This window comes from Asterias rubens, chromosome 21 (genome assembly GCF_902459465.1).
Source record: "Asterias rubens chromosome 21, eAstRub1.3, whole genome shotgun sequence".
NCBI lineage: Eukaryota > Metazoa > Echinodermata > Asteroidea > Forcipulatida > Asteriidae > Asterias > Asterias rubens.
Window position 1 is genome coordinate 8,311,934 of NC_047082.1, and position 22,427 is coordinate 8,334,360.

At 37.4% G+C, this 22,427-nt stretch overlaps 2 protein-coding genes across 3 annotated transcripts; one reads left to right on the forward strand and one right to left on the reverse strand.

Annotated features, from left to right (window-relative positions):
- Positions 1–1,261: 1,261 nt before the first annotated feature.
- LOC117304335 (eukaryotic translation elongation factor 1 epsilon-1-like) lies at positions 1,262–3,860 on the reverse strand. The gene is made up of 5 exons (XM_033788722.1): positions 3,749–3,860; positions 3,283–3,483; positions 2,687–2,782; positions 2,337–2,396; positions 1,262–2,215 (listed from the first exon to the last, which is right to left on the reverse strand). The coding sequence occupies exons 1-5, from the start codon at positions 3,833–3,835 to the stop codon at positions 2,132–2,134; spliced, it is 528 nt and encodes a 175-aa protein (XP_033644613.1). The 5' UTR covers positions 3,836–3,860; the 3' UTR covers positions 1,262–2,131.
- Positions 3,861–4,290: 430 nt separating this feature from the next.
- LOC117304634 (ectonucleotide pyrophosphatase/phosphodiesterase family member 3-like) lies at positions 4,291–22,037 on the forward strand. Of its 2 annotated transcripts, XM_033789183.1 has the most exons (25): positions 4,291–4,553; positions 5,362–5,562; positions 6,552–6,623; positions 9,896–9,962; positions 10,505–10,577; positions 11,151–11,245; positions 11,861–11,937; positions 12,189–12,323; positions 12,836–12,954; positions 13,147–13,212; positions 13,434–13,506; positions 14,006–14,158; positions 14,734–14,812; positions 15,204–15,250; positions 15,642–15,763; positions 16,097–16,172; positions 16,470–16,557; positions 16,830–17,038; positions 17,171–17,234; positions 17,659–17,843; positions 18,441–18,585; positions 19,022–19,102; positions 19,493–19,634; positions 20,529–20,682; positions 20,834–22,037. In XM_033789183.1, exons 1-25 carry the CDS (start codon positions 4,341–4,343, stop codon positions 20,996–20,998), a joined length of 2,901 nt encoding a protein of 966 aa, XP_033645074.1. In that variant the 5' UTR covers positions 4,291–4,340; the 3' UTR covers positions 20,999–22,037. The 2 variants fall into 2 exon arrangements, with proteins under 2 accessions (XP_033645074.1, XP_033645075.1); XM_033789184.1 differs by lacking the exon at positions 6,552–6,623.
- Positions 22,038–22,427: the final 390 nt, after the last annotated feature.

The window sequence follows — 22,427 nt, forward strand, 5'->3', positions numbered from 1 at the left end:
AAACGACTGCAACACAAAACAGTCCCCCATCATTTAAAAATAACAAAACTCGGGAAAGTACCGGTGTGGCGGTTTCAACTTTCCGCTGTGTTCAGTTTTCCGAATGACCAAATACGGTAGCATTACGTCATGCGATGCCTGCGCACAGCAAGCGAAAGTAGTCCGTTTTTAGTGCCGTATTGAGTCATCCATTACCCTCCTGTCAGCTGTAGCTGTCATGGCGGCGTCCACGAGTCGAGTACAACTAGCGGCAAACGCGTGGATCGTATGAGTTGTTTTTTATGCAAGCAGAGTGTGACCTGCCTAAAGTTGTACCCATGAATACATGTAAAGATGGGGCAAGAGATTATGTGACTACACAGAAAAGAATCGTAATATAAACAATTTGGGGGTCACTGCTGAGAGAACTACAGTACTCGCCAGGGTACTCGCGGCGGTATCTGACAGGTCACCCGGAAAACTGAACACGCCGGAAAGCTAAAACCGTTTGAGCAACGTGTCGAAATTTCCGGCTACGTCACCCGGAAAACTGAACACGGCGGAAGTCTGAAACCGCCACACCGGGTATGAGTATACACAATGACATGCACAACAGTGCTAAGACGATTGTAAGGGTGACAACCGAAGTGTAAGTCGGCGCTTAGGCATAGGCTATAAATAGCTTAAAGTCGCTGATTAAGATGTGGCAGCAACTCCAAAAAGTGTCAAGAAAATTACAGTACACGTTTGCAATAATTTGTTATAACTATAATATCACACGTGATTTAGTAAGTTTTTGTAACTTTGTATAGCGGTCGAAGGGTTTTACTTGTTATAACAAGTTGAAATAATATTAATAGCTTTCGCTTATTAATAAGTACATGTATCCATAAAATTATAACTATATGTGTGTATATGTGACGGGGTCGTCAAATCGAGAATTGTGAAACGGCAAGGAACTGTAATCTGAAGGTTTTTGACCACAGTGAGCGGAAATTGTTCTCGTATTTCTTCACCATAAAGCTGCAAATTGTTCAGCGGATTCGGTAACCAGCAAAGTGCCATACCTGTATTATAAGTTCACATTTTTATCACTGGTACCCTGCTAATTTCGCGCCGAGTGATAATAACTATAAATTTAAATGATGATTTATTTTTTTTTAAATTAATTTGTAAACTTTTGCACCAAATAAATTTGTGAAAAGAACCTTTCGAAGTTCCTGATGCATTTGTGGTGTTCGGAAAGAACTGATTGTTGTAATTGAAGCCATTACAAAGTGTGTTTTTTTTAATGACACAAATCAAAGCTTTTAATCATAGGTGCTGACATAATTTTGTAAATAGTCAGAAAATAATGAAGACAAAAATTATTAATGCGTAAAAATAATGACAAATTTATATGGTTTTATTTTCAGTATTATCTGTTTTTATTTTTCAAATTATTTGTATACAATCAATTATTACATAATGAAGATGCATACACAGCATTTAGATGCGTTGAATAAAAGAGATACTTCGTCATAATGGAATGCTCGTCAACAAACATTTTTTTGACACAAATCCGATGTTGTGATTATTCTTAAAGTAACACGAGTTGAAGAATTTAGATGCCGCTAAGTGGCAGCAAACTTGCAAGGTAAATCAATTGTTCGTAGTAACGTGTGCATGCCACTAATGATCTCTACCATAGGCCTACTATAGTATAGATTAGTGGTGCAGGCTCAGAACTACATTAATAATAGTTTTACATAGTAAGTCTGCTGCCACCTAGTGTTCAAAAGTCTTCCAATGTCTTGCATCCCTTCAACATAAAAGTTTTGACAACTAGAAGTGATAAATCAAGTTCTGGGCCAACTTTAGAAGCTAAAGATTTTTATTGTGGTGCTGCATCTTGATTTTCTCCCATTCAAAATCAAAACATAGACTGGGAGGTCAAATTCTTTTCGAAGGCAACAGGGTCTTCAAAAGTAATCAAGAATGAGTTTGTTTCTCTTGCAATGGAAGACTTCTGAACACTAGGTGGCAGCAGACTCACCAGGTAAATTTCCATTGTTAACGCCCTTATGAGCATGCTCACTTTTCCCCAGAACAATGGATTTTTCTTGGGTGGCTGCTGCCACCTAGTGTCCCCAAAAGTCTCCCATTGGTACCACTAGCATTGCACGCCCGCATAAATTAAGTTCTTGATAAAGTAGGCTCTTGGTTGGTGCTTTAGGACGCCCTCTAGTGACTGAATCTGGAAAGGGAAAACAAAACAGAAATTGAGCATTGAAACAAGAAATAGGTCCCCCAATGCTCTCCGGTAACTCTGGTAATGTTTGTTCAACCCTGAACCAATTAAACAAAGATACACTTACATTATCAAACCATCGAGACAGGTGTCCAAATTTCTCCTTTTCCTGATGCGTTAGTCCAGACTGTAGGAACAAATAAACAGAGTCTGTTAATAATAATAAGATAATACTAATGTAAGCAATTATATCGCGCCCCACAGAGACAAAAACAATACAATGCTGTAGTACACTTATACATAAACATGACTAATGGAATAGATATTTTCTAAGTGCTTGTTCAACTCATTTGGATAATGGTCTTGTGAAATAAATTCTGGACCAGTAAAGACACGGGCCCTTCAGTCTTGTGCATTTCCCCCCAGTGTTAGAGCCCTGGATAGCAGAGTTAATAGAAGTAGTTGTTCAATACTTACAATTGTAGAGTGTAAACCATACGCTAGGAGCATGTCTGGTAATGTGAAATGGTCTCCGACGAAGTACGTTCTTGTTGCAAGATAAGTGTTAAGTTCCTATCAAAAGACAAAAGAAAATGGAACAGATGAGATATGGTCTTGATTAGTAGTCCCTTCAATCCACTAAAACTAAAGTTGTATTCACGGCCAATTTTGTACCTTCTGCCCAGGTAAACCCAGAATAATTTTGTTTAGAAGTCTCCCGAATTCCAAAAAATCTACTCTTCAGGGGCTGATTTCACGAAACTTTACGCAACTGCATAAGTCCACTTGTGAATAGTAGAATAGAAAGCAAGTCGAAAGAACATAATCTACATGGCAAGTAGATTCACACTTACCGCACAACAAATATATAATCTTACTGAAGTCAAAACTGTTGGTTAGAGGGTTACATTGGGGAAGCAGGGTAGTGAAGGATTTACGTCACCTGTAGGCAAGTGAGTCTGTATAAGGAGTAACACGGGTTAAGCTGTGTCCACAAAGAATGTACAGCCAGAACAACTAGTCAAAATGTACTAGAATACTTCCAAGTGTAAAGGCAACTTTTACTCAACTACCTTCAGTACTGTTGAAATATCCTTCTCTCCGTGGCATCTGTCGATTTCCGTAACTCTGTATTCCAACCATTGAGCAATTAACGCTCTCTCTACCGCATCATTTCCACCAATCAGATCCCTCCTACCAGCTGTCTTTGCGAGGTAAGTTGCTATGGACGACAGACCTGTCACTGTTGTACCATTCAGGCTCAAAGTCGGAGCCTGTATTGCAAGCAAGAAATTTAACTGTTAGAGAATTGCACTCACCTGCTCACACTACTCCTAGTTAGTTTTTGCCATTTCACTAACTAGAAAACTAGGTCCTAGCTAGGACTCAGAGGTAGGACTCACACTCTCAGTCTCACCATATACATGTATTTAATATTACACACAGGAGCAAACGCAAATGAAATAAATAATCATGCTTTTTGTTGTTGTTGTTGCTGTTTTGTTTGTTTATTTAATGATCCGACAGAGATATAATCACCTTTGTTTCACAGTTTACGTTGATCTTAATCCCAGTAACGTCAAGATATTTAGATAGTGTCTTTAAATCTTGCTTTATGTCTGCCATTTCGCAATTGTACGGTAACAAACGTAACGGAGAACAAAACTACAGTCTTATTCATTCTGTATGGCGCCCTCCAGTGGCAAGACTTGTTTTAGAACTTGTCCAAGTCCTCACAGCTAAAGTGACATATTTAATTGAAAAAAAAAACCTGTAATTGAATTAATGTTTACACCTTTTAAAATCATTTGCCATTAACAAAAACTTAATTAATTAATGCATGTTTACTTCCGCTATTTTACCTCAGTAAAATCGTTATACAAGTGGTAATGTCACATACACCGTTGACTACAACACTGAGAGGACTTACACAAGTTAATGTTTTTGATGGATTATAATAATCACGCTATTTTTGTGTAATGAATGCAACCATTCTTTGGTTCTTTGATGTAGGCCGTAACAAAACACCAGTCTTCCACCTGGCAGCAATAGCCTTTGACCCCGAATTATAAAAATTTATTTTCTACCGTTGATGTGAGTCCAGGGTTTCGCGTTGTGCTGAATCAACATAATGTCAGGGGTAGTTTATTCTCATAACAATCCAGAAAACTACTACGAAGACATTGACATTGAAAAGCTGAGCAATTCTGGGACTCCCAGGAATTATTCAGAAGGCGAGGCGAAGCTACGAACAGCACCCGCGTCAAGCCCGAAAAAGCCCCCACGACCACTGAGTATGGCGGGCGCTGCTCCTCGGAAACAAAATGGACAACATTCAAGAGACGTAAGTTTGCCATTTTTGACGTGGTTAATACTTGGTTTTAAAAACGTTATAATAACATAAATGTTATGCTCATGCTTACAAAGACATGAAAGATGAAAAATATATGTTGTCGTTGTTTTATTAACTATTATTTAAGTTGTCAATGTCAGAATTGTTAAAATTACTGAGATTTAAAAAGAAAAACCTTATTTTTAGATTGATGTGAAACAATTCAGTAAAGCTTTAATGTCTTCGACAATAAGTAAACTAAAATAAATAGTTTGTAGAACACGGCTGTTCGAATAAACAATATTTTAATGCATGCTTTTAATTTAAAATATCAACAAATTTCAGCATACGGTGTATAATTTAATAGTAAGAAACTAAGTTTTATTCTCTTTTGTATTGGGTACACAAATATTCTGTTTTGAGTAGTATTCCGTTTTGGGTGGCATCATAGTTTGTCACTTAAAACAGGTTAGCTCTGTTGTTCGTTCTACTTGCTCACTGTTTTGTTTGGGGTTTGTTAATTTTGACTTTTGGTTTTCTCCTTAAATAAGAAAATTCTAATCAGTAGAAACTTTGATTTGACTGAGACTACAACTTTCAAGACAAGCGTCAATAATAATGAATTAATGAAAAAAGAAATAAAGACAAATTTATGTTCCAAGATGTTTGGACTTCTCCCCAGTGACAATTAATGTGGGCTTACATACAGCCCTTATTAGTCCTTCTGAATCCAGGCAGAGAGAAATGATTTGAGCTCGGTTTTCAACTAATTATAAGGACTTATACTAAGATTTCATTTGTTTTCTTTTTTTTCTTTCAGACATCGATTGACTTAGAGATGGATGACGTTGATGTAGCTGATGCACGCCCATCAAGACATCCTAAAACTAGTTCTCCAAAAGTACCTGCGGTCAGTACCATTTCATCACGGCCCAACCCAGATAAGACTGCTTCTCCAAAGAAACAACTCACTGAAGAAGAAAAGAAACGACAGGTCTTGAAGCATCGTATTCAAGCAGCCGTGAGTTTTGTTTTTATAAGTTTGAAGCCAAGCCAAGCCAGGGCCCAACATCATTGCTATGCATACTGTAAGCATGCTTACTCCACACTACCAAGCATTTTACGCTAACACAGCTCGCGCAAAAATTTGGCGCTTACAAGTCAGCGGAGAATGGTGATCTTAAGCGCAGAATTCAGGGGTTAGCAGAGCAATGAAATTGGGCCCTGCTATAATTGCGTCACCAACTTTTGTTCATTTATTTGTGGGTTTTTTTCTTGCATGGTTGCATTAGTGAGCTTGGCATACATACATATGTTGAAAAATTAATAATCAAGATTGAAGCTTTGCAAATTGGTTTCATCAAATGTTTTAAGGGTAGACAGTCATGTTGTCAAACTAATTTTTTTTTATTTGCATGGTTTTGTATTGAGCTTGCCATAAAACAAACTCAGAAAATTAATCACAACAACCCAAGCTAATTAATGCAAAATGATTAAACACAATTGTTTTTTTATAGGGTTTTGATACCTTATTGCATTTCAAGTTTTTGGTCATGACATTAATCCCTACTCACTGAAAGCTGTGTATGAAGATCTAATATTACCTACAAAGGTTCCTTCAAGTAAAACAAAAAAAAAATCACACAGTTTCTGGAGTGTCGCGTTAACTCCTTGTACATTATGCTAAAATAATATTTGTCTCATACAGTTATTTTTGTTTTGCAATGGTTTCATTCATTTGTCAAAAACTACCCCTATAAGTAATATTTTAAAGATGGCATGTCAGATTTTTGGCCGATTTGACCCAAAACTTTTGAAGGGTTGTTAGCCTTGGGTTTCGCTTTGAAAATTCTTTGGGTGTTTTTCTTCAAGAAGCGAAGTTTTTGTAATCTGTTAGTGTTACTTTGTAAGCAAACTCAGACTTGAAGTCAATTCCCTGTTTTGCACCATGAGCAGTGAATTACCCCTTTACTAGGATTGCGGTTTTTGTTATTGCTTTTTTCCTGTCAGGACAAACCAGAGGATGCCGATGACGATGATTATGAAAATTCCTTTGTACAGCGATTCAAAAAACCCATTATGGTGAGGACTAAAGCAAACAAACAAACAAACAAACAAATTGTGGAGGCTCAAACCTCGCGCGCCGTCTCCAAATTCTTCTCTGAGAGTGATTGCTGATTTTAATGATTTGAATTGCTTGTTAACAATTTTGCATTAAAAATTTTAAATCCTGTTATAGTAATATTGTCTACATAAAACAAAATTAAAAAAAATTTCAATAAGAGTTGTTTTAGGATCCCTACCTACTGCCTTAATCCTCTAAAATCCTTTTAAGGATTCCGAATCCAAAGTCTTCTATAAAAAAAAAGAACAACAAAATCAGCTATCACTTAAGATTTGTATTTTATAACAACTTAGGCCGATTAATGCATGCCTAATTGCTTACGCTTCAGTTGTTAGTCACTTGTGCTTAGTTAACCAATTAACAGCATACAGCATGTTAGGCCCACCATGTAGCCTGTTATCATATATAATACATTGACTCACAGATCTATACTAACCTTTCATCTTCAAGCAAGCTTGAATCCTTGAATCTGATATAAGTAAACCCATTAGCAAGAGGTGTGATTAAAGCTCCTTTTCACACGAGAACTGAAAACTTATGTCCATCGATTTGGGCACCAGTTGTCTGTCCCAAAGTTTGCGTGCGATATCACACAATCACACACAAGGGGTTTGGGCTGCCACGCCGCACTTCTGTTTATTTATCAGTTTGCTGGTGCTATGTCAGTATAGTGTTTGCGTTCCCACGGATTGCTTTTTGGCGCGCCATTTGTGCTTGCCATTTTATGCAACTTCCCAACGTTTTTCTTTTGCTAAAATGGGTCTCACTGGGTATTCCTTGAAAATGATAGAAGAACAAGCAAGTCCCCATAGTAAAAGTACTGTATGTTTTTTTTTTAGCTCCGCGTATTTATGCTAAATGCAAAATGTACAGTGTTTTCAAAATTGCGTAGAGCTGCGCACCAAGTTTACTTGAAGATTACTAAGCCGTCACAGTGTGGGAGTGGAATACAGAGAAATATAGCGCTTCCTGCGTTCCTTATTTGTTGTATTGTCGCCCTTGTTGGATTACAGAAACGCTAATATTTTTCCATACCACTCGTGTTTGTTTGATAATAATAATTAACAATTGCTGGGGGTTTTTGTGCTGAGTGCTAACTGTAACATTTTTCATGCTGAGTGCTAACATTTTTCATTGTGTTTGAGTGTCTATGATTTATTTCAAAAACTTTTATTTCATTGTACTGTAGTTTGAATCAATGACATGCAGACTACTTCCTCATTCTTTATTTTAGAGTGCTCTTTTCAAGTAGAATCAATGGCGTAGTTTGGAAATTAAGATTTTCCTACAAAGATGCACAAGAACCAAGTCGGAGAGTTTAGCTCTTGTTGTGTACCTAATAACTTAACAAATTCTACACAATGAAAACTTACTTGGTTAAAAACCAAGAAAACTTGTTGGTACAAATTAAACATCGATTGATAACGTAACCCCTTTGAAGCAATAGTTTACAAAGAGAAAGAGGTTGATTTTTTAACCACTAACCTAAATGACTAATTTGAATATGAGAACCTAGAGCTGCAGGCGTGCAGCCTTACTCAGCCATCTGAAAGCACACAAATTTGTGCAACAAGTGAGTTTTTTCTTTCAGTAACTTTGAGGACCAATTGAGTCCAAATTTTTACAGGTTGTTATTTTATAAATGTGGTGGTGGGATACATCTTAAGTGAGGAAACTTGACAATTGCAAAGAGTCATGCCTTTAATCTCCACACCAAAATGCCAAAACAACTTTTACAAATTCAGGATTTGTTTCCTTTTTTTTGTAGATCATTGTGTTTGACAAGTTTAGGGGGAAAACCAAAGCGTCAGAGACATGTTGTCAGACAATGAGGAACTGTCTGGACTGTACAAAGATTTTAGGATGTACCTGTGCAAAGCAGACCCCCTTTCATAGCAAAACACCCCAACCATGGCAAATCAGCTTAAAATCTCTTCACATGCTTCTAATCTCAAAATATCACTCTGGAGTTGGGGTTGCTTGCCATGGTAGGGTTATACAGCACCCATACTCGACAGCCGATCACAATAGCAGCCTTTGTGTTTTAAAAGTAGTAGAGAACATTGGATTGGTATTAATAGTCTGGGTCACAATGATTTCATTGTGAATTGGGTCAACATGATTTCATTGATTGAAGTTTATTGATTATTTACCAGTGGTTCTCAATAACAATAGCTGAGATCAAAGGGCGTAGTTCAGAGGTAGCCTCCACTCAAAGGAACAGGTGTCACTCATCAAAAATAACATCATATTTTCATCATAATTTATGAATGCATGATGTACTTTGGAATGTCCGCTAGCAATGTGGTTATTGGCTGGCAAGTTTCTTTCGGGAGTCGTTGCCTTAACAACCACCTCCCTTGGCCTTTTTGCCAACAGGGGACCTCAATATCCTGTCGCTCCACTTCAAATTGGTTTGATTTTATAATGGAATGTGTGCCCAGCAGGGCTTTGATTTGGGGGGAAAACAACTATACTGCTGGGCGTGTACTTTGTAGCTGAATATTGACTAGTCTTGGTTAAAGACTCTCCTGTTACTATCACAAGAGGGTGCGCTCTCACCATAGACCACTATCATAGACCTTTTCGCAAATACCGGGGCGCGCGCGTAAAGCTTGGAATTAGGTGCATTGTGGTCTTGCTGGTATCCAAATTTGATCCATATCTATCCCACAATGCACCTCATTCAACAGTCTGCGCTTGCGCATTGGTATTTGCGATAAGGTCTATCCCGAGAATGGTGAGAGCACGCCCTCTTGTGACAGCAGTCTATGGTGAGATATTAATAACAGGAGAGTCTTGAAAGTTTCAGAAAACGAACACCCTCAAGCTACTGGGCAATCTCACTGGCCTGGTTGGTAAAACGTTTGCTCAAGAATCGCAAAAGTCGTGGGTTCGAATCCCATCCGTAACTCAGTAATAGGCCTCTTATTTTATATTTTTCACAGAACTTTGGAAAGTACCGAGTACACGATGCTAAACACACATCAGTGTAGTGTTGTAAGGGAAAACAATTTTTTTTTAAAACAACAACTAAGTTTCTAAAAAACAACTTGTGAACGGTTTTACCTACTTTTTAAATTAGTTTGTTTTTTGTTCTATTTTTATTAGAGTTTAGGGTGGGTTGGTCTTGGGTGGGTTGCTTTCAGCTGACACGAAAACACATTGAACTGAAATAGTCTGCGTTTATATTTAAACATAAATTAAAACATGACCTCCTTTTATACAGGTGATCCTTGTGCTCCTTTTATTAGCATTTTCCATTGCCATTGGAGTTGGTGCCAGAAACGCTGCCAGTGAGTACAACCACGATTTCTTTTGTTGTCAAAATGTTTTTTGTTTCTTTTCTAGAATGTTCAGCCAACTCTGACAAAAGAGTAATGTTCTGCCTGGTTTCGAATTGGGTCTGATAAACATGAGTGTATTGTTAAGTACATGTAACGCACACAAATGACAGGAGCATTGTACAGGTTTAATGGAATGGCATATTTTCGGTTCTTGTTAACGCTTAATTGTGCGAATTTCCTGGATTGTACAAAACGAATCTTGAATGTGAATGCTTTTTTAAAAGATTCTTAGCTCTCTTTATTACTTTGTTGAAATTATAACTTACAAATTCATTTTTATACAAACTTGATTTAATTTTTCTCATAAAGCGTTTCTTTTTTGTCAGATCTTTTACTTTCATGTTTGTTACTTTTTTTTCATGAAATTAAAACTTAAAGCATTTCAAGGGCACCAAGGCAACCAATGTCCAGGGGGCATTGAGGCGATCGCTTTGTTGCCTCCCTGAACTATCAAGTCTGTCTTTTAACTTGTGTTTCTTATTTCTTTTTAGATGTTACATTCGAAGGTGCTTTCGCTAAAACGGAGGGATCAGACTGCTCAAAATTGTGTTTACCAACAGAAAAGTATGTATTTTTATTCTTAAATGTAACTTACTACTTGTTAAAGTGGTCTGGACACCAACATGCATGTACATTATGCATAAAATAACAAAACTGTGAAAATTTGAACTCAATTGATTGTTGAAATTGCGAGAGAATAATGGAAGAAGAAACACCCATGTTGTCGCACAAGTTGTGTGCTTTCTGATGCTTGAATTCGAGACCTTAGCTGAGGTCTCAAATTCAATTCAAATATTTTAGTGAGAAATTACTTCCGTCTCAAAAACTACTTTACTTCAGAGGGAGCTGTTTCTCAAACAGCTCTTCATTACTCGTCACCAAGTAATCTTTTTTGCTAAGAATTATTTTGAGTAATTACCTACAGTGTCCAGTGCCATTAAATGTACTTATTACTTGTTAAAGATACTGTTCAGTAGTAGGATCGACCAAAGGAAATAAATCTAACACTTGGAGGTTTTGATAATGTGCACACAACCCACCGTGGATAATTAGTTGCAATAGAAAAAGTTGAATAAGTCTACAATTGGAACACTGACAAAGTTTAATGGAATTAATTTGTTCCTCTGTATTTCCCAGTTATCCATCAGCTCCCTTGGTAGTTATTGCACTCAATGGTTTTGCGAAAGAGTTCCTTTCGGAAAGGAAGCTCGTCAAAAATCTTGCTCGTCTTGGTAAGTCATTTTTTTGTAACAATTTGTTTGTGTAACAGCCCTTAATTTGCACATATTGGCGTGTAAATTGCATGTATCTGCTTGATGCTACATGTAGTTTGTGCATGTAGGCCGGAACCCTGGTCTTATATGTACGATCCTGGAAATACGAGTTTGTTGCACCATGACAAATTTTGTTTTTATCTTTGAACTGAAAAGTCCCCAATTCAAATTGTAGTAATGAAGTAAATAACAATCCAATAAAAGCTAAGTAGTATGTATACCCAATTAGTTTTCTACCTTCTGCCAAGGTAGAAGTTAAAAAGCAGCTGACAGTTCTTTTCAGAACTAAGAAGTCTCCTGAATTCCAAAAATCTACGCCGCGATAGTAGAATAAAAAACATGTAGTTCTCAAAAGAACATAATCTACCTGGTAAGCAGTTACACACATGGTGTAACCGCAAACCAAATTATTATATACATGTACAAGTTAGTATGTCATCAGTCATTGTTGCACTGATGTGATCATACTTTTTTCTCACAAAAACTTGAATAATTTGTATTGACTTTTTGACTAGAATTGTAAAAAGAACAGTAGTTGACTTTTTTTGCATTGATGTTGTTTTTCTGTTGTAGGTGATTGTGGAGTCATAGGTAACACCATTCCTTCATATCCTTCCACTGCGATACCAAACCTGTATTCAATAGTCACAGTGAGTATTTCAGTGCAAACATTTTGATATAATGAAACAAAAAATTAAGAAAGTTTTTGTAGCCCGATTGTATTATTTGCATTTCTTTGTTCTTCATTGTATGGATTATATAATGAAGCCATTCGATATTAAAAACTATAATATTTAGGTGGGTGTGCGGATCAAAACAATTTAGTTTTTGTTTCCTTCTGAATGACCCCTTTAAGTGTAAATTTATCTTGTTTGCTTGTTTTTTGTTTGTTTGTGTCTAGGGTATTCACCCATCCTACCAAGGTAAAGCAGGTGATTGGTTAAGAGCATACGGTATGAATTCAACTGAGTTTGGTCCTGGTAACTACCCCAATAGCTACAGCAGGCGAGACCCGCGGTGGTTCCAGACCAACGGAGTAAGATCATGTTTTGTACATTTTTTCCTATTTCTTATTTTCCCATGAGGGAGTGTCTAACATTTCAAGGCCATGGACTCTTTAAAGGCACTGGACACTATTGGTCATTAGTAAAAATAATTTTAAGTATAAAATCTTACTCGGTAATGAGCAATGGAGAGCTTTTGATAGTAAAACATTGTGATGAATGGCTCCCTCTGAAGTAACATAGTTTTGCTAGAAAGAGGTAATTTCTCACTCAAATTAAAGACTTCATGTATTTAGCATCTGAAAGCACACATATTTGTGCACCAATTTTTCTTGCAACTAGGATGACCAATTGGTTCAAAACTGTTCACTGATTTGTAAATATATATGCATATGTTTGGATACACCAAGTGAGAATACTGGTCTTTGACAATCAACAGGTCTCCAGTGTCTTTGAACAGACGCCGATGTAACGGTAAATACAAGTTATATTCTTTATCCCCGATGCCAAAAATAACATCTTATTGTTTTACTTTTCTTGGCAGCTCTGGGGCACTGCTGCTGACAGTGGGATGCTCACAGCCAGCCATTCTTGGATCGGTCGTCAAGGTGACATCGATGAGGATCGGCCCCCATCACCATCGTATTATCAAACGTACCACAGGTAGGAGACATGAACACACGGAAGAATTTTCTGAAAGCATGAAATTTTTCATTTTGAGCCTAACTCACAAGGCTATTCACAAGGCTAAATTTAACTGATGTGGACCCATATCAACTGTCAAGAGTAATGGAGGGTGACTGATCTCCTATAAATCGGTTACACTTTTACTTTGTTTCTTTCTTTTACTTTCAGTGGGGTTAACTATCGCGACAGAATTCAGACTGTATTGAACTGGTTGCATCTTGAGCCATCAAAAAGGTAAAAAACTTCTAGAAAAGTTTGGTAAACAAAACTTGTTTTTTTCTTGCTTTAAGAATTGTAAAGATAATTTCTCAACCATTCCTTTTCAACCTCATTCCCCAGAGGAATGGTTAAGTTTCAAACACCCCAGGCATTTTGGCCGGGATTGTTGACAACTGAACTTCCTAATTATCCGAGTGCTAATACAACTGATGTGCTTGTTTGTTTTCTCCGAATAGACCCGGATTTATTACTGTGTACTTTGAGGATCCAGGACAAACGGCCATGAAATACGGCATGAAAGCGTCTCAGGTAATCCATAATTTATATATTTCAAGACAAATTAGCAAGGCGAGTTTCATACATTTTGCCTAGTGTGAACTTTCTAAGAATAATAGGCCACAATTCTGCTGGCCATATTTCATTGCTGAGCAAGCAATGAGTGGGTACCAGTCACATCAATGGTAACAGTAGGGTATTCTGACTGGTAACCTATTTTTGCTAAGTAATGCTTGTTGTGCTTTACAGTCTTTATGAAATTTATTTTTGTTGCTGTTTGTTTATTTATACATTTATATATTTTTACATTTCTATGTTGTTGTTGTGCTCTTAAATACCAGCTTGTTTTTTTAGGCAATCCTTCAGGCTCCAGCTGTTTCTTTACCTTCATCTGTATTTAAATTGCTAATTGCTGTATCTTTTAATGTTTTTACTTAATTAATTTCAGTATTATACTTTTATCGACCCAAAAAATGAAATACCCAAAAAATGAAATACCCAAAAAGTATAAATATAAGTATCCTGTTTTCAGACCATGGATAGTTTAGCCAAGGTGGACAGTGCCATCGGACTTCTTCTTGACCAACTGTTGAAGGACGGACACTTGGGGTGCGTCAATATCATGGTTGTATCTACCGGAGGAATGGCAGAGAAGAACTGTGACAGAGTCAGCTACCTCAGCGATGTGAGTACAAAGAAAATATATTAATAATAAAAACAAGTTCTTATGTAGCGCATTTCACAAAAAGCGTCTCAATGCGCTTTACATTAGTGCCCTGGTCATTTGGCCAACAACATTCCTTTTAATCTTTCTCTGTGGACTGTGAGTGTTTGATCACAAAAAAGTCTGTTAAGAGTTTGGGTACCTTTACGCAATATCCACAGATTTACATTTAACTTGAAAAAAAATGAGGGTAGAAAGCTTCCCTTAAAATATTACTTGACTATAATACATGTACCAGTGCTGGTAAATACTAAAACATTTCAGTGTTTACGCTTCTTTACGAAGCTGTATCTTCTACAGGTTGTATTATTATTACATAGTCATTCACATTTTGGCATGGGCAAAAACAAAAGGTATCAAAACACTTAATCAGGAATGTTCACATCCTCTGTCAAATCTCGCCCCTGTACATTGTGGAACTTGCCTTTGATTTCGAAAGACGGGGACATCAATCAAGCCATTTTGCCCTTGTAGTAAAACTGTGAGTGTTTGATTACAGAATGGTTGGTTATTAAAACCTTATTTTGCTTCATCAGGATCTGAATGAGGTTGATAAATACACATTGTTTCCTGACTCTGTGACGTCTGTAGGCAGAATTACCGCCACTAATGAATGTAAGTAGAATCTTATAGTTTGTTTATACCCTTACACCGATGTATATTAACCCTTTGGTGCACAGATTAATTTTAAAAGCAATTTTCAATAGCACCCCATGTTGAACATCACACCAAATGAAAGCTCAACAATCACTCTAAACAACCGAAAGATGGCGGTATATTATTATGGGGGTTGTAGTTTGTAAGTTATGACTGTTTGTAAAAGTCCAATTTGGCGTGTTTATGGCGACCACCTTGTGCACCAAAGGGTCAAGCATTGTACATTTACATGTAGTACTTTACCAAAAGTGTTTAGTCCGTTAGTCTGTGTCATTGAGTATCATTTTACAACCAAGAGCACTAGATCAGAAAAATTAATGCGACAGTTTTTACTTTTTTAAATTCACAGCTCCTAGAAACTTGGACACTGCCCAAGAAATACTGGACCACTTACAGGTTGGTGTTGTTTTCATAAGTTATGTTTATTTTAAAGTGTAGAATCTTGGAGCTTTCTATCTTTTAATGCAGTCTTTCTTTATGTCATATAAATCTCATTTTTGACACTGACCTGGCGACATGCTTCTCTTTTACAATGCTGCTTCCCTGGTTGCTGGGATACACCATGTGAGAAAACTGTTCTTTAACAATCACCAAAGGTGTCCAGTGCCTTTAATAAGTAGATCACACCTATAGGTCTCCATTTATTAAGTGCCACACACGAATCCCCTAAATAACTTCACGTGTGCGCTTGCAACATTCATTATCTGTAAACAGCTACACTTTAAAAAATGTTTATCCATTTTTGTATAGTCTTCCTCCCTTAATGTTTTTTTCTGGTCCTTTACAGTGCAAAGTGGACCATGGTAAGGTATACACCAAACATCTCCTGCCCGTTCAGCTTCACGCCTCCTACGGTTTGCAGCGTGAAGATACCATGGTGTTGATGGACGAGGGTTGGACATTTGCCAAGTAAGATTCTCAAAACCAAACATGATATTCTCCTACTTTAGTCAGTTTGTTATTTTGCCTTTGGAGAAATCAGATAATTTTTATTTATTTTTAACTTTGATTTTATCCTCCCGGGGGGGAAACAAGCGGCCAGACCACCATCTAGTGGCCGTAGCAGGAAACAGCTCCACCAACCGACCGGTGGTGCTTCGTTGGTGCAGGATGACTAGTTTTAAACGTAAACAAAACTTTGTACATGTACCTAAGTTATTGGCTGTGCTTATAGAAAATTCATTTTCAAAGTAGATATTTCTCTTTTCTTTTATCCAAACAATTATTTGTTTTAATTTACAGACAGCAAGAAGGCTATAACCGTAGTGTATGCAGAGGCGCTTCAGATGGCTTCAATCCATTCAGTGCCAAAATGCAGGTATGTATTGACCCAATTCACCTGACGTCATCATCAGAATAATCTTTGACGCGCCCTTTTGGTGGGCATTTTTGGTGACGCAGTGTTTACACGTAAACCTACTGCCCACCAAAATGGTAAGCGTGGCACAGTTACCGTGTCACGTGCATGCACGTACATTGACACCAATGTCGGGTACTTTGTGCAGGCCTGGAAATTTAACTTTGAACTGTTGAAAGGGCAAGGCCATTTACTTTTTGCAGAGGGCACTTCCATTGGAAAGTCTTAAAGTTTTTTTTGTTTTTTGTTTTTTTGCAGGGTGTTTTTATTGGTTATGGTAAGAGTTTCAAAACCGGAACACGTGTCTCTACCGTTAAAAACGTAGACCTCTACAACCTCATGGCAGGTAAGTTCAAAGGTCAATTTGATTTTTTTCATGTTTTCATTCAAATCCCGAGAAAAGTGGTTCAATATTCAAGATCTTGAATCAGTTTGGATGTAGAGATTATGAACAGCAGGAGGGTGGTTGCCACAGTGGAAGGAATGTAGATCGTTTGCTTTAGCACAAATTCAGAACTGATAAATGTTGTCATTAAGCCTTCGAGAATGACTCTGCTAGGGTCTAAACGCCGGGTCGAAAGTTTTTTGCAAAAGCTAACTCAAATTTTTGTGTTTCAGAACTGATCAATGTCATCCCAAGGAATAACAACGGCACAGCCGGACTACTCCGGGCCGCGTTGGTGGCCCCAAGGACGGTCGACACTGACGATGTTGAGTTTGCGTTTGCGAGTAACAATGAGTGTGGGTACCCGAGGGACGACATCGAGTATGACCGTAGACAGCGGGTCTCGGAAACGGAATGTGCGTGTTCACAGGCAACACTGGATGTAAGTGCCTTACCTTGGCAAAATTTCATGGCTCTGCTTACCGCCAAATTTTGAATGTTAAGAGCCATTTATTTGTGGATTTTTTTGTGGATCTCATCCGAAGAATTTGAATTTCTTTTTTTGATGTTATAGAGCTACTCGGAAACCAGGGATGTCGTCTTAAAAGATATGGACGAGAATCTCAGACGGACAAACTGTAAGTTATTACAATTATAAGTGATAAACAGTTGGGTCTCCAGTACTACATCTTCCACTAACTTCCTGAAGTTGGATCAGGTTGGTGCAGTGGTGTCTTGCCTTGCCCTCCACCTCTGGGGGCACCGGTTCAAATCCCACCAGGGGCACTATGTGGATTGGGGTCTTCAGTCCCTACTTGACCGCCTGGGTTTTCCCTGGAATAATCCTCTGGGGTTTTTCTCCCGCATCCAAAACTGAAATTTCTTCATCATCTTCTCTTCTCGTTTGGCCCTAATTAGAGAATTGTGAATATTTATCCAGATCCAGAGAAGAGTATTTTTGAGCGTTGAGGTTTTTTTTTATTTATTTTTATTCCTTATTCAACAAAGAACAAACAAAGCAGACAAATCACAGAAAAAGCATTTTTATCAATTTTTCATTAGCTGATTCCTCTACAACAAAGAACGCTCCGTTTGGTCTGCCGAGTATTCGACGTCACTTTGGTCCACCGGGCCAGGAGGGTGCCCAGTCTCCAAATTACTGTCTTCTTCATCAGAACAACTTCCTCTCTGCCTATGATAACTTTCTGAAGATTCCGTTCTATGCTTCGCTTGAAGTTCGTAAAGATGTAAGTTTATTCCTTTAAGAAGACCAGTTCTTTCAAGGTGCTGGACACCTTTTGGTAATTGTCAAAGGTGTCTTCTCACTTGGTGTATTTAAAAATATGCATAAAATTTCAAACCCTGTGAAAATTTGAACTCAATTGGTTGCGAAAGTGCAAGAGAATAATGGAATAATAATATCCAGTACCTTTAATAATTGCTTAAAATGGCAATAATATCTCATACATATACCTCATCTTTTAATTGTTTACATGGTTGACAATTAATCATTCGACTCTGTTGAGTTAAACTTTTGAAGATAACGGTTTGAAGATAATGATGGTAGAAAGCTTTCCTTAAAATATTCACAGAAATAATTTTTTGTCTCATTGAGACAAAAATTATTTTAGCATATACAATGGATTTACCAACTCTCCGAAAACATTGCTCGGCGATTTTCCCTTTCTTTCTCAAAAAACTTGAAGACTAAAACTTCAACAGGGAAATTATAGTATAACATCTTCATTCTCAGCGAGTAGGGAGTCATGTCATGGCCGAAAACCTGATCTACTAAAGGTATCAAAACCTTTTAAGAAGGATTATTTTTGTTTTTGCAATTTCAGTCCCCCTCGACTAGACAGATCGTCAACTGCGTACGATATGATGTGAGATTAGCACCAGAAAACACACCCAAATGTTCCAGCTACAAGTCAAGCAAGAATCCACAGTTGCCGAGTGGTATGGAGTACGGATTCCTGTACAGTCCAGGTTAGTGTTCAGTTCAGTACAATTGACGTTGTACAAAGTCAGCCATCTTTACGGCCAATGATAAAGCATTTTTTGTTGAGACAGATTGTGTATTCCTTTAAAAGATTAATACTATCCTGTGGATGCTATCTCAAACACGTGACCACCTTTTGAAATAAAATTTTCAGATGTTAGTTTATTGTGTACAACTTCATTTATGTAGGATTAAAACAATCGAACGATTCCACAAACCAAAGGTATACTTTTGCCTTTAAACAAGCTTATGAAATTCACCCGACCCCAAAGAAAAATAATAAACTAATACATAGAATTAATTCTTTTATTACTATTACCTTAGTTCAGTTTCTTTTTTCTTTGTCCCTCAAATAAATGTCTCTTTATCGTCAGAGTTCAAAGTTAGACAACTTTATTTTATTTTGTTTCTCTCCATATGTAGCTCTGGCAGATTCAATCGACAATGAATTCAACGCTTTACTGTCATCCAATATCGTACCACAATATCCAGCCTTCAAGAATGGTACGTTACTACGCTTTGATGTAATATAAGTTATCACACAAGCGCGAGTTTAATACAGAACATTTTTGACGCAGATGATTTTTTCAATATTTGACGGTGGTGATAACAAATTTATCTTCACGCAAATTTCAAGTACAAATGTGATAACAGCATTTGACGCAAAAGGTTGTTTTGAAATTACAGTAAACTCTTTTAAGCTGTACGTTTTAAGTACAGCTTATAAAAGCACAGAATATCTGAGATTAGTTACAATGAGAGAAAAATAATGCGTTTTTTTTTCTAAGAAATGACTCTCACCTCTGAGACTGTTTGCTTTTTCTTTTGTACCTTCTCAAGTGAAAAAAAACATATCTTGTATAAATTATGTAAAACGTAATTCAAACTTTTCAGATGTATGGATGCCATTGGTAAGAAGGATAAAAGAAATAGCCAATCAGAGGAACCGATCCTCCACAGTAAACGTTCTGATTGGTCCAGTGTATGATTGGAATGCTGACACATGGAGGGATTCGTATTTTGATGTCGCTTCAAGGTGAGGAACTTTTGCATGAATTAAATCCATTAAATTTATTTCCCGATATCCAATTCGTTTTTTTTTTTATTTTTCAAATTTTCACTCAAATAGCCTTTAAAAAATGCTTGGCCTGGCTCATTTGACATGAATACAATTTGTACTAAGCACTGAAGGCCTATACTCTGTACTTTCCCAAGTTCTGTGCAGAAATCCACTGGCAAATCACTGGAATGGGATTTGAACCCACAACCTTTGCATTGCTAGAACAGATGTCTTATTATAAGACCATCAAACTAGCCCAGTGGCTAGAGGCAGTTTGAATCGTATGTGTTAATCAGCGAGTATTGCAAAAAAAAACAATACAACTTGTTTTTACCACTACACTGAGATGGAAGTGTCGTGGCCAAGCGGTTAAGAGCACCGAAATCAAACTCTGGTGTTTCTGATCAGCAGAGTGTGGGTTCGAATTCCCAGCCGTGACACTTGTGTCCTTAAGCAAGACACTTAACCATTGCTTCGTCCTTGGGACGTAAAGCCGTTGTTCCCATGTGATGTGTAATGCATGCAAAAGAACCCAGTGCACTTATCAAAAAGAGAAGGGGTTCGCCCGTGTTCCTGGTTGTGGCTGCTTTATGCGCCATAGCACCTTGTAAACCCTTATAAGGTGCTAAATAATTGGGTCTCAGAATTCATCACTGTAATAACCTATCTCTCTGAAAGTTTGTATATACTCAGCGCCTTTAGTATCTGTTTGGTACATGTAGATACGTGTGCTACATATATAAGACTTTTATATTATTATAAGCACTGTATACTCAAGACTTTCCCCGATGCAAAAATAAGCAGTTATTAAATACTACGACACAGATGGCTTGATTTACTCTCAATTTTTTTCTTTAACTCCTCTCACAGCGATGCGTGGGTTAAATCCACACCCGTTCCTACTCATTACTTTGTAGTCATCTCAAGATGTCTTCAAGACACCGGTCTCAGGTCGTGTGAACTCTCCTCTCTGGAAGTATTCTCCTTCATTCTGCCTCATACGAACTCAGCAAGAATCTGTCAGGTAAGCGTCCATAGTAGATCATCATTGCAAAAAAATCAAGCTAGAATTAAGTAGGTTGACTTTAGTAAATTGAGCTTGAAATCTGCCCCCACCCCCGAAAGCTTATTAAACATTTTTTCTGGGGCAATTTGAAAATTTTCTCATTTTCCAGACGATGGACGACTACCTCTCCACTCACCAAGCCACAGTGCAGGACGTTGAGCTGATCACCGGACTAGTCTTGTTCCCCAACTTAAGAGATGACTCAGAATCAGGAATTGAAATGCTCAAATTTAAGACCAGTCTACCGGACAAGTCTCTTTGGATACAAGCTTGAAGGTACGGGTAGCTCTTAAAAACAGGGTGTACTGTTGGCAATAGTCAAAGATCAGGGGTGGATTTCACAAAGAGTTAGGGCTAGTCTTATCTCGAGTTACTAGCCATAAGTTTTTAATATCTCGTAGGACTAGTCCTAGCCTAACTCTTTGTGAAATCGACCCCAGAATCCTCAATTGGTGTAGCCCAACACCCGCTTACAATGTGGTCAAGTTGTAATCATAGACGTTAAACCAATGTTTGTGAGAGAGATTGGCTGTGGCCAGCTTGGTGTTTATATCCCCTTGAGGGAGTTTGCCGAGTTCCCTTGATGGGAACATCACTATAGTCTTCCAAGATAAAGAATCTGAATTCGAGTGTCCTCTTTTTTTTATAAGATTAAAAAATAGTGTAAATATCAATTAGTGCCAAACGTTGGACGCTGCACGTATTTTTATTATTTTGTTTTTTTTCTTGAGTGTTTTTAACCGAGTCTGTTGTTTACTTTCTTGTTACGCATCTGAAATGTTTCTTGTGAACAAAATAAGAAGAAATTTGTTTTCCTTTTCTGAATTTCTCTTGAAATGTTAAATGATCAAACAATAGTTTACCAACAATTATGAAATTGGTGGACTGGAATTTGTTCCAAAATTCTGTACCCTGCTTTTATCTTGAAGAGTGAAATTTTTTCTCCTACTGTTCTTAGTCTGTAAATACTCGTCTTGATAGCTCTATTTTTTTCAATCGTGTGGGTTTTATTTTGGTAAATTAATCGCTGTATTCATCCATAATAAGGAACAATCTGTATATATTTTGCAAGTGGCCTTTTTAATAATAATCATTCAATACCTTTTGTGTCATTCCTGAAATCCACTGTAACCAAAAAGATATTTTTCGGAATATTCAATTTTAAATTTGTACTTTATTTTTTGCAAAACGTGTTTTCAGTCAGAAGAGATGAAGTTTGATGGTTTCAGAACCATATCTTATATTTGTATATTTTAGTAGAATATTTGAATATTTTAGACTAAACTATAAGTTATCACACAAGCGCGAGTGGAATACAGAAAAATAAAGCGCGTCTGCGTCCCATATCCAACGAGGCCGAAGGCCGAGTTGGATATGGGATGCAGACGCGCTATATTTTTTCGTATTTCACGAGCGCGCGTGTGATAGCGAATTTATCTTCAAGTCTCACTTGCAACGTGCAAAATTTAAAACTTCAGAGCGTTAGTTCACGCACACAAAGTTTAGAATGTAATTTTGCACTGTCCGTATACGGAGCGTGACAAAATGACATTTCACAATACGCACTGTGTAATAAAAACAGAGGAAGTAGGATATAAAACAGAGCTCGTAGCATAAATGTTTTTATCCCCCTAGTAGTTCGAGCTTCTGATTGGTGGACTAGCGCGTACTGGAAGATAAAATCGTTTGAGGTAGCACCAACC